The 13587-nt window shown below is 35.2% G+C and overlaps 1 protein-coding gene across 2 annotated transcripts in view; it reads left to right on the top strand.

Moving 5' to 3' along the window:
- LOC138694470 (ciliary microtubule inner protein 2B-like) overlaps positions 1-13587 on the top strand; it is a 164583-nt gene that overhangs the window by 39140 nt on the left and 111856 nt on the right. The window contains exon 1 of one of the 2 annotated variants that reach the window (XM_069818217.1): positions 10903-11096. The exons of the other annotated variant lie outside the window; for it this stretch is intronic. Within the exon in view, the coding sequence (XP_069674318.1) occupies positions 10918-11096 (179 nt within the window). The 5' untranslated portion in view covers positions 10903-10917. Of the gene's footprint in view, positions 1-10902; positions 11097-13587 lie in introns of those variants that run through there. 2 annotated transcript variants of the gene reach the window in all.

The following is a 13587-nucleotide window of genomic DNA, read 5'->3' as shown; positions in this document are numbered from 1 at the left end:
TTCTCGGCGTTCTCCTATTTTTCCTCGCCATTCCACGAACACTTCACAAATCCCGTCCCATCACCATCTTTCCTCTCGAAAAATAGGGCACTATTTGTGTTTGTGTGACGCCAACTCGATTACCCTCCATGATAGGCGTGCCTCGTAGTTTGTCTAGAAATTGGTAGATGGCATTGGTACTGGATTCTAGAAGACTTAAATTTACATAAGAAGCCTCCTCCTCAAGTTCTTCTGTCTTACTAATCGGAACATGACAACTCATACAGATCTGTGGAATACGAAGTTCATCAACAGGAGTAGACACAGTGTATGGATTTGAGGCTGGAGAAGAATGTGTGGTTAAAACCGGCTTAATCCTCTTTTAATTCCATATTTACAAAAAGCCTACTTGTGCTTAATTGTTTAGAGATGTTCCATATCCTGCCCAATAAGCTCCTCTACCTCTTTTTTTTTTTAAGCCCATGGCAAGATTCGCTTGATGTAGAGTCGGTGCGACATCTAGGCTACCCATAAATACACTGACTATAAATAATTTTATTATATGAGATACGAAAGCATGATCATACCTGACCAGTAACGATGAAACTTGGGCTTAACAGTTGCGCACACCGTGCTCAGAAAGAAATAAAATGTATTAATTAATATAAATTTAATAATACATTCAATTAGATAAGCATTATAAAGAGATTTAGTTAAATTTACTACTTTAATGAAAATAGCCAATTTTACTACTTATTCTACGTGTTAAAGCTGTATTGATTTCGACCGATCACGTGACTATCTGACCTCTCGTATACGCTCTTCTGATGCGAAATTAACAATCGACTAACGATGATTGTGCCATCTATTTACCTGAGAATAGAGCTAGTAAGTAGGCCTACTTCGAAACGATCAATCTTTCCATTTCACATCACATTTAAAGTACCTACAACTTGTATGAAAGCATAATATCTCGAGTGACTTAGGAGAAAAACAAGTACAATCTCTCTCGTTAAACGTAAGCTGTACAGTAATAAAAATTCTAGAAGTACTGGAGATAAGACTTACGCGTGTCTCGTCTTCCATTGTGCTCAGGAAATGTAAACAGCTTGTTTACGAAATAAGTTACAGGAAACTCACAGCTACAACGCAAATGGCTAGAAATCTAACATTCTCGGGTTCTTTTCCTCGGGAGAAAGCGGAGATTTATCTCCATCCTACTCTATATTTGCTGGATACTTTAAAGCACACAGATACGAACATGACGATTCGGACTTACGCTCAGGCGTGGGTTCGGTTCCCGTTTGGGCTGATTACTTGGTAGGATGTTTTCCATAACCGTAAGACAAATATTAGGTAATCTATGGCGAATCCTCGGCCTCATCTCGCCAAATACCATCTCGCTATCACTAGTCCCATCGACGCTAAATAACCTAGTAGTTGATACAGTGTCGTTAAAGAAGCAAGTATAAAAAGATGTGAACTTGGTAGTAATTGGCTTATTTCCAATAGAGGATAGTGCACATGCTTATATTTTCCATTAGTGATGAATGTTTCAACGCTTACGAATTTAAACTCGGAAGTTCATAGTTAATAATTTTATGTAGGCTACAACAAAATGAATATCTCTCATTCTCATAGATGGCGGATGTTTCAACGCACACGAATACAAACTTGGCAGTCGTAGATTAATTTTATGTAGAACAAAATTGAGATTCATCTCCTCATAGATACTGGAAGTTTCAACACATACGGTTACAAACTTGACAGTTTCAAATGATTTTCTGTAAAACAAAATGGAGATTTATCTCTTTCCCATAGGTCCTGGATGTTTCACTACGTATGGATGCAGACTTGACAGTTTATGATTATTTTATATAGAATGAAATGAAGCTTCATCTCCGTTCCATAGGTCCTGGATGTTTCAGCATATACGGATGCAAACTTGAACTTGACAGTTTTATTATTTTATGTAAAACAAAATGGAGATTAAACTCCTTCGTGTAAGTCCTGGATGTTTCAGCACATACGGATGCAAACTTAACCGTTTCTGATTATTTTATGTAGAACAAAATGGAGATTCATCTCCTTCTCACAGGTCTTGGATGTTTCAGCACGTACGGATGCAAACTTAACAGTTTCTCATTATTGCATGTAGAACAAAATGGAGATTCATCTCCTTCCCATAGGTCCTGGATGTTTCAGCACGTACGGATGCAAACTTGACAGTTTATGAGTCAGCACATATGGATACAAACTTGATAGTTTATGATTATTTTATGTAGAACAAAATGGAGATTCATCTCCTTCTCACAGGTCTTGGATGTTTCAGCACGTACGGATGCAAACTTGACAGTTTATGAGTCAGCACATATGGATACAAACTTGACAGTTTATTATTATTTTATGTAGAACAAAATGGAGATTCATCTCCTTCTCACAGGTCTTGGATGTTTCAGCACGTACGGATGCAAACTTGACAGTTTATGAGTCAGCACATATGGATACAAACTTGATAGTTTATGATTATTTTATGTAGAACAAAATGGAGATTCATCTCTTTTTCATAGGTGCTGGATATTTCAGCACATACGGATGCAGACTTGACGTTTCTGATTATTTCATGTACAACAAAATGGAGGTTCGTCTCCTTATACAGTAGATGCTGGATGTTTCAGCGCATAGGGATACAAACCTGACAGTTTCTGTTTATTTTATGTTAAACAAAATGGAGATTAATGTTCTTCCCATAGGTCTTGGATGTTTCAGCACGTACGGATGGAATCTTGACAGTTAAAGTTTTGCACATATGGATACAAACGTGACAGTTTCTGATTATTTTATAAAGAAAAAAATGGAGATTCATCTCTCATAGTTGCTTGATGTTTCAGCACATACAGATGCAAATTTGATAGTTTCTTACTAGGTTAGTAGGTTATTTTACGACACTTTATCAACAGCTTAGGTTATTTAGCGTCTGAATGAGATGAAGGTGATAATGCCGGTGAAATGAGTCCGGGGTCCAGCACCGAAAGTTACCCAGCATTTGCTCATATGGGGTTGAGGGAAAACCCCGGAAAAAACCTCAACCAAGTAACTTGCCTCGACCGGGAATCGAACGCGGGCCACCTGGTTTCGCAGCCAGACGCTCTGACCGTTACTCCACAGGTGTGGACCGGGTTTCTTACTAGATCAATTTTATGTAGAACAAAATGGAGATAAATATTTCAGCATATATCTATACCAACATTTTATGTAAAACAACATGGAGACTTATATCATATCGTCGCCTGAATGCAAGAACTAGGTAACTCGAAATTTGCGTTTTTTAGTTACCTCTTTTATAGCATAGCAAAAATCGCACAAAATGTAATGCAAGAACTAGGTAACTGATCGAACGATACCAGCGACATCTATTTTCCAATATAACAAATAGGTACAAGAAAACGAGACATTTTCCTTAGTGCAATAAATAAGTAAATAGGCAATGTCACAAAATATGTAAAATCAAGTTACATAGTTCTTGCATTCAGGCGACGATATGTTCTCAATGTTTCAATATATGTGGTTAGAAACTTTGTAGTATTAAAATCTTTCTATGTAATATACTGTAAATGGAGATTTGTCCCATTCTCGTATGTGATGGATGTTTCAGCGCATGTGGATAGAAACTCGGTAGTCCATTACTATATCTTCTGTATGATAATGTCGTATTTTCCTTAGCATCAGGACTCAGTAGCAGCTCAATGAAACTGATGGCTTCCCACTGGAGACACCAGGATCCGATCTACACTAGTTCTTTGAAAACCTATAAGACGGTTTCTCTCCTAGTACTTTATTCCTATACAGCTCTCATTTCGCAGAGGATTAAAAAAGTCATGCACCCTACTGGGAAACTGTTTCATAGTAAATGCTGGAATTATTTTTTTTCAACTCATTTGGACACTGATAATCATGTTCTTGAACACTCTCTGCAATGTTTGACGTAGGACTGCATGGATAGAATTCTGAACGATCGCTTGTAATTCCTGAATACCGTGCGGATGAGTTATGCAGGCGACATCCTTCTGGTACCCTCAAAGTTTGCGGAGGTATTAAATCCGGAGATGGCGCTGGCTACAAACTCCTTGAGATCAGATGGCCTAGAAAACACCCTTCCAAGTAATCAATAGTGTTTCTAGCTATATGGTCTGTGATTTTCCTGTTGAAACAGCGTGATCTGCTTCTTTTGTGTCGGTATCATGTTGACAAATTCTTACATCATCATAATGTCCCGGTACTGCTCACTGTGAGTTAGAAGAATGTAATGAAAACCCGACTACATGCATGGCACACCAGAGAAACTTTCTTTCACTGCAGAGGAGACTCTTGCAGCTCACGTGGGTTTGCCACCGCCCATGCTCGAGTATTCTTGACACACTGCAAACAAATAAAAAAGCATAAGTAGCAAGGAAACATATACAGTAGAACCTCTATTATCCGTGGTAATGAAGGGGGTGGGTTGAACGGTTAATCGAAAATCGGGTAAGCCGTACCATAAAAGATTTCCGTAAATATATTTAATAATAATCTTACATTCTTGTAATTCTCTTCGTGGTGTTGCGTTTAACATGCTAGGTAGTGGATCAGAAGTTGACTAATTTAAGTCTGGTTATCAACGACTGGTTTTTAAGGGGCAAGGAAACTCCTTGTAATGACTGTCTGTGGAAAGATACGAGTAGTGGAGGTCTCGTGTTTTAGATATACAGTAGAACTTGGTTATAACGACATCCAAGGGACCTTAAATATTATGTTGTTATAAACGAGTGTCGTAGTAACCGAGATTCACATTATCAATCTAGTGAGGTGGAAATGAAAAATAACAAACTTAATTAGGCCTAGACTTATTTTAGATTTATGTATAGACTTTTAAGCCTGCAATGAACATAATAAAATACACGAAGGCCTACAAATATAAATACAGTATTATTAAAACAGTTTGTTCAGTACTCACCAAACTATTTTACTTAGAAGTGAACTAATCAGTCATTTTACTCTGTTGTCTTCTACTTGCCCAATACAAACTTTCTAGGGCTAAATTACGTTCTAAGTTCATAATTTCAGTTGCAATTTCACTGCTCCCTTCCCTAGCTTCATAGAACATGTTCATAATTATAATGACTTCTAAAGCGTCACTCACTTCTTTTAGTTGACATTCTGCGTTAAAATGCGTCCACTTAGTGAAAACTTCCTGTTGAAACTGATCTAATACCGCATGAATTCGGGCAGGTTACAATGGGGTGGGGAATCCGGCTGCATTCCAGAGGTCTATGACAGAAGGAGACTGTAAAGAATTTGTCAGTGTCAGATTTCAACAGAATATTTCTTAAAATACTTTGATTCTTAGAAAATCTTATTCCAAACTGAGGTTGAAAATGACGTTATATGCGAGGTAGACGGATATGCGTTTGTCGTATTAAGCAAAGTAGGAAAGCATATGTCTTATGAGGAATTAGTTGGGACCACAGAATATTTGACGTTATAGACGAGGTGTCGCACAAAACGAGGTCGCTGTAACCAAGTTCTACTGTATGTACTTTATACATTCCAATTATATGAGAAAATGCTGGGTAACTTTCGGTGCTGGACCCCGGACTCATTTCACTGGCATTATCACCTTCATCTCATTCAGGCGCTAAATAACCTAAGATGTTGATTAAGCGTCGTAAAATAACCTACTAAAATAAAAATAAATAAATACACTCTAATCTCGTATTATGATGCAAGATGAGCCTCGGTTTCTCTTTCCCCAAACCATTCAATTATTTACACTTTTTTTTTTTCATTCTTAGCACAATGCCATTTCTTTTCACACCCGTACAAAACATTAAATTAAATTAAATGTTCATATATAAGTTATACAATACAATTCGAACAGTAGACCAATCTGTATAAAGGAAAAGCTTGTAATAACGCTTTCTAGAACAAAAGTAACGTGCTAATTCAATGTGCAGCACTTAATAGCCCATATTTCTGCAGAAAAGAGAGAGAGAGAAAGACGGTTAATCCACCAATCGATTAATAGAGTGACGGATAATCGGGGTTCTACTGTAATGGAAAAATTGTATCATAATGTATAATTACTTAAACTAGTATTATAATACTGTGTAGGCTATATGCATGTAGTATTACATTTTCTGTAATGGAGCATGCAGTAAATAAACGGTCAAAAAATACTTCAGAATTCTGGACACTGACGTATCCAATGAGATGGGACCACGTCTCGTCAAACCAGTACCAATCTTCCTGTCATTCCCTATCCTGCATTGAAAATTACATGAATAATTGACAGTAATTTATGTGATGATATTATTAATTTTTGTTCCTACAGAATTCTCTGTTGTGGTTATTATTTATTGATGACGGAGAAATATTCGCTCCGGCGTGGCGCCGGAGATCGAACCCAGGATCCCCAGTTCTATACACTGGGTGCTCTGCCACTGAGCTACGCAGAAGCTCAATCCACGGCACTGATTCGAACTCTTCTCCTTTGGCCTTCCCCCCCCCCTTTTTTTTCGCCTACTCCATAAGTTATGCGACATATATTGTATCGTATCATCATACAAGAGTGCACTCAATTATGTGGATTGAGCCTCGGCGTAGCTCAGTAGTAGAGCACCCAGTGCGTAGTACTGAGTATCCTAGGTTCGATCCCCGGCGCCGGAGCGAATTTTTCTTCGTTATCAATAAACATTGACAATAAGATTGACTAAGTTTCAAGTCCTCAGTTAGTAGTTGCTAAACGGAATGGATTTTGCAGAAGTACATTTTCAGGGACCTAGAAAAATGTCGAACGTACTTCAAGGACGCAGAGCATTTGCAGCTCGCATCTCGAACAAATTTTTCCTCTGTTAACACCTTCAGTTGTCCACACCTGTGGAGTAACGGTTAGCGCGTCTGGCCGCGAAACCAGGTGGGTTCGATTCCCGGTCGGGACAAGTTACCTGGTTGAGGTTTTGTCCGGAGTTTTTCCTCAACTCAATATGAGCAAATGCTGAGTAACTATCGGTGCTGGACCCCGGACTCACTTCACTGGCATTATCACCTAAGCTGTTGATAGAGAGTCTTAAAATAACCTAATAAAAACACCTTCAGTTGACCGCTTGTCGATGCGTCCGCTACATTCCCTGACTCCTGGAATATGTTAGCGTAGCCGCATGATGGAGGACTTGCTTTAGGCAACTGTTCCGTACTTTTCTGAGACTTCTTGCATCCGAGCATAACTGCCGAAGCGGATGCACTCCGTGACAATGAATATACTCTGCAGTAGCGTGTATCTCGTGGTTACTCAGTGTTCTTCACCACCTGCCAAAAAAGAAAACACAATTATATGCGTTTCCTAATAGGGCTGTGTCACTTTATGAACACCCTGTATCACTGCTGTATTATCTGCTCATCGTTTCATGTGTTTTAATGGCTCTCTAGTTTAAAAGTGGTGTTAAAGTTTTATTTCTTTGAAATGGAAATTTGCAGAAAGTTGTTCTCCGCCTGCAGTGGAGAGGTAGGTTAATTCCCACACTTAGTAATTTAGGTGTGAAAGAAGTGTATCCATCCGAGTAACAGCTTACGTAATAGTAGACAGACTCTTTGCAGATCGGGCAGTGGCCGCAAAGTTGTGGTCGAACGCGTCCGCCGTATCTCGAGTCCAGCGCGTAGTGGGCGATATGACTACAGAGCGTGGATTATGATGTGTGTTCTACCGTGAATGCATCTGGAGATCATTTTTTCTCATCTCATCTTTTTACAGGTTTTTATATTGTTCCTTTATTTCTTCCTTCAGTTTATTTTCTTCATTCGTTTCATTGTTTCTTTTTTTATTACTTCTGATCCTGTTCGTTTTTTTTTCTTTCTTTCCTTCTTTGTTGCTGTAGTTTTCCCTTGTGTGTATGTACTTACATTTCTTCTTCTTCTTCTTCTTCTTCTTCTTCTTCTTCATTCGTTATTTTTTCATTTCCCGCTTTTGTTTCTTAAATGATATTTTCCTTTCGTTTTCGTCTCTCTCTCTTTCTTGTTGCTTGTCTTTCATTCGATTGCTAGATTATTTTTGTGGCCATTTCTATGTTTCTCTCTCTCTCTCTCTCTCTCTCTCTCTCTCTCTCTCTCTTTTGTGTTTGATTCCTTTCTTGTCTTTTGTTTCCTCTCTTTTTTCTATTTGCTCGCTTCTTTCTATCTCGTCTTTCTTCGCTTATTTTTGTTCGTTCATTTTTCATTTTGCTTACTAGCCCCTTACTTCTCTTGTTAACTTCTCTTTTTTGCAGTTTTTAAATTTTGTTTCCTCTTTTCTATTTTCTTATGCTTTAGTACATCTATTTCCTTTTGTTTCCTAATTTACTTTTTTTGCTTCTATTATCTTTTATTGCCTCTCTTCTATTTTTTCTTGCTTGCTCATATTTTTTTATTTCGTTTGCACACTTCACTTTTTCTTTTCTTTTCTCTTTCCATTATTTTTTGTTTCCTCGCTTCATTTTATGTTTTGTTTGCTCACTTTATCTCTCTTGCTTGCTCACTTCTTTTTCTCTTTTGTTGATCGCTTCATTTTTTATTTGTTTGCTGGCTTCGTTGTTTATTTTGTTTTTATAGCTTCATTTCTTTTTCTTCATTTGCTAGCATAAATATTCCTTTTTATTTGCGCGCTCCATTCTTTCTTTTGTTTGCTCTGTTTCCTATAATACAGTAGGATAGCTTTCCTTCACCGAAAACATCATCATAATCAGCTTCTTCGCTCTACCTCCTACTCTTAGAAATTTCCATTGCTTGTAAATAATAATAATAATAATAATAATAATAATAATAATAATAATAATAATAATAATAATAATAATAATAATGTCTAATAATTTTAATAATAAATGTATTACCTATGATTGAAGTTCTGGCCGATATGTAAATCTATTTTCAGGCAGTATATCTCACTTGATATGTGTCAGAGGAAGAAGTATTGTTTGTATGCATTGATGTCTGATTAGTGTAACTAATCGGCAATGTATGCATTGGAGGAGGAAAGGAACTGGGCACTCTACCCCATTATCTCCTGGCCTAGTTTCCTCATGAGTGATGCCTTATTGGTGTTACTTATGAGGTTGAAACCTATCTTCAGACAGTTGACGAAACAACAACAATAATAGTTATTAAAATTATTATCGTTAGGCCTATAATAATAATAATAATAATAATAATAATAATAATAATAATAATAATAATAATAATTATTATTATTATTATTATCATTATTATACTACTTCTGCCAAATCGAGAATTGAGCCCAAGACCCGTTAAAATTATTATTATTCTTCTTATTATTTTCATTATTATTACCGGTATTATTTATTATTATTATTATTATTATTATTATTATTATACTTCTGCCAAATCGAGAATTGAGCCCAAGACCCGTTAAAATTATTATTATTCTTATTATTATTTTCATTATTATCGGTATTATTTATTATTATTATTATTATTATTATTATTATTATTAAACTTCTGCAAAATCGAGAATTGAGCCCAAGACCCGTTAAAATTATTATTATTATTATTATTATTATTATTATTATTATTATTATTATTATTATTATTATTATTATTATTATACTTCTGCCAAATCGAGAATTGAGCCCAAGACCCGTTAAAATTATTATTATTCTTATTTTCATTATTATTACCGGTATTATTATTATTATTATTATTATTATTATTATTATTATTATTAAACTTCTGCCAAATCGAGAATTGAGCCCAAGACCCGTTAAAATTATTCTTATTCTTGTTTTCATTATTATTACCGGTATTATTATTATTATTATTATTATTATTATTATTATTATTATTATTATACTTCTGCCAAATCGAGGATTGAGCCCAAGACCCGTTAAAATTATTATTATTCTTATTATTATTTTCATTATTATTATCGGTATTATTATTTATTATTATTATTATTATTATTATTATTATTATTATTATTATTATTATTAAACTTCTGCCAAATCGAGAATTGAGCCCAAGACCCGTTAAAATTATTATTATTACTATTATTATTATTATTATTATTATTATTATTATACTTCTGCCAAATCGAGGATTGAGTCCAAGACCCGTTAAAATTATTCTTATTCTTGTTTTCATTATTATTACCGGTATTATTATTATTATTATTATTATTATTATTATTATTATTATTATTATTAAACTTCTGCCAAATCGAGAATTGAGCCCAAGACCCGTTAAAATTATTCTTATTCTTGTTTTCATTATTATTACCGGTATTATTATTATTATTATTATTATTATTATTATTATTATTATTATACTTCTGCCAAATCGAGGATTGAGCCCAAGACCCGTTAAAATTATTATTATTCTTATTATTATTTTATTATTATTATCGGTATTATTATTATTATTATTATTATTATTATTATTATTATTATTATTAAACTTCTGCCAAATCGAGAATTGAGCCCAAGACCCGTTAAAATTATTAGTATTACTATTATTATTATTATTATTATTATTATTATTATTATTATTATTATTATTATACTTCTGCCAAATCGAGGATTGAGTCCAAGACCCGTTAAAATTATTCTTATTCTTGTTTTCATTATTATTACCGGTATTATTATTATTATTATTATTATTATTATTATTATTATTATTATTATTATTATACTTCTGCCAAATCGAGGATTGAGCCCAAGACCCGTTAAAATTATTCTTATTCTTATTTTCATTATTATTACCGGTATTATTAATTATTATTATTATTATTATTACCACCATTTGTGATGTTTGTTATTTAATTTAAAGATACATTAATTTTGTAAACACGGAGTTTTAAAAGTTGCACACTTTAAACGTAAGTATAATAGCGGTGATCTCGAAGGCAAGGCTGTGTAGATGGAGCTCATGCGCCGTGGCGTCCTCCACGGAGCGGGTCACGGCTGCCCGCCTGTCCGTCAGCGCCAGTCCACCGCGTGCGCGAGTCTCGCCCGGTCATGTGTGGCTATGTTCGTGGATTACCCGGCGCCCAGCAGCAACGCCTTCATGACGGTCCCGCACGGCAGCCTCATCCCGGGGTAAGAACAACAGGAAATTAACCTTCCATGACTTTTCTGACACGTCTGTTTCTTTGTACCACATTGTCATGATGAAAGTTGGATGTCACAGTGCTCGAACACACGAAACCTAGTGTGATAAAATTACTTCTTACAAATGTCATTGTTGGTAGAAGTTCGGCATTTTCGGAAACCAGTGGTTCTCAACTTTTTGGAAGACGAGGTCCCATTTTTCTCACAATGTGCGGCCCTTTATCCCGGACGTGTAGAGGAGAATGTAAGCCTACAAAGTTTTACACACTAAAATAAATTTAAGTAACATCTATGAAGCGAAGATACGAAATTAGCTAATTGTTTTGTTATAAAATCAGGTGAAAAATAATTCGGCGTCATATTATGTGAATGAAAGATAATAATATAATGTGAAGTATGGTATCAGTTTAAAAAGAAAACAATTTCATTATACCTTAATTAAACCCAAAATAGTCGGATATTTAAATTTTCATAGAACTATTAAAATTATTATTATTATTATCATCATCATCATCGTCATCATAATTATAAAAATTGGAAAATTTATCCTTTGAAGAGGTGGAAAAATTCAAATATCTTGGAGGAACAGTAAAAAATGTAAATGACACTCGGGAGGAAATTAAACGCAGAATAAATATGAGAAATGCCTGCTATTATTCGGTTGAGAAGCTTTTGTCAACCAGTCTGCTCTCAAAAAAGCTAAACGTTACAATTTATAAAAAAAAAAGTTATAGACGTATTACCGGTTATTCTGTTTGGTTATGAAACTCGAACTCTCACTTCTAACATAAGAATGTTTGAGAATAAGGTGCTTAGGAAAATATTTGGGGCTAATAGGGATGAAATTACAGGAGAATAGAGAAAGTTACACAACGCAGAACTGCACGCATTGTATTCTTCACCTGACATAATTAGGAACATTAAATCCAGACGTTTGAGATGGGCAGGGTATGTAGCACATATAGACGAATCCTGAAATGCATATAGAGTGTTAGTTGTGAGGCCGGAAGGAAAAAGACCTTTTGGGAGGTAGAGACATAGATGGAAGGATAATATTAAAATGGATTGGAGGGAATTGAGGTATGATGGTAGAGATTGGATTAATCTTGCTCAGGATCGGGATCGATGTGAGGGCGACAATGAACCTCCGGGTTCTTAAAAGACAGAAGTAAGTATGTAATGGTTACTATTATTATGATTATAATGGCATTATTATTACATGTTATTATTATTATTGCTACTATTATTATTATTATTATTATTATTATTATTATTATTATTATTATTGCTATTATTATTCCTATTATAAAAATTGTAAATTTATCCTTTGAAGAGGTGGAAGAATTCAAATATCTTGGAGCAATAGTAAAAAATATAAATGACACTCGGGAAGAAATTAAACTCAAAATAAATAAGGGAGATGCCTGTTTTTATTCGGTTGAGAAGCTTTTGTCATCCAGTCTGCTCCAAAAAAACTGAAAGTTAGAATTTATAAAACGATTATATTACCAGTTATGTTCGGTTATGAAGCTTGAACTCTCACTTTGAGAGAGGAGCAGAGATTAAGAGTGTTTGAGAATAAGGTGCTTAGGAAAATATTTGGGGCTAATAGGGATGAAGTTACAGGAGAATAGAGAAAGTTACACAACGCAGAACTGTCCGTATTGTATTCTTCACCTGACATAATTAGGAACATTAAATCCAGACGTTTGAGATGGGCAGGGCATGTAGCACATATAGACGAATCCAGAAATGCATATAGAGCGTTAGTTGGCAGGCCGGAGGGAAAAAGACCTTTGGGGAGGCCGAGACGTAGATGGAAGGATAATATTAAAGTGGACTTGAAAGAGTTGGAATATGATGCTAAGGACTGGATTAATCTTGCTCAGAATAAGGATTGATGGCGGGCTTATGTGAGGGCGACAATGAACCTCCGGGTTCTCTAAAAACCATAGGTAAAGTATGTAATAGCTACTATTATTATGATTATAATATTATTATTATTATTATTATTATTATTATTATTATTATTATTATTATTATTATTTGGGGCTCCCATCAACTGCTCTTTGAACCTCCAGGGGGCGCGGCCCCCTGTTAAGAATCACTGATGTATACAGTGAACATATTTTGATTGATTACCGTGTCTTTTTTTCTCACGTGCGGAGGAGAGACCCGAAGGCCTGAAGCTTATTGTACTTACTACTACTATGCTGTAAATGATCGGGTAACTGAACAGACGCGCTTTTGTACAGTGTCAGACTCAAACCGTTCATAAATTGTTTTAGGCATCACGCACAACACGGCTACGGGTGGACACACAATACTTTTCGTCATTGAAATTCTCTAACTGGCAGTGCTTGTATTTTAGTTTAAGTAACGACCGACAACAGCTAAAATAGTAAATAGACCTCGGTTCGGTGAACTGTAGGATACATTAATTCATACGATGCGTCTGAGTAAAGAAAGAAACATTTAT

Source organism: Periplaneta americana, chromosome 1 (assembly GCF_040183065.1).
Source record: "Periplaneta americana isolate PAMFEO1 chromosome 1, P.americana_PAMFEO1_priV1, whole genome shotgun sequence".
NCBI lineage: Eukaryota > Metazoa > Arthropoda > Insecta > Blattodea > Blattidae > Periplaneta > Periplaneta americana.
Note: the sequence above shows the minus strand (reverse complement) of the source record. Positions and strands in the feature narration are given on the sequence as shown.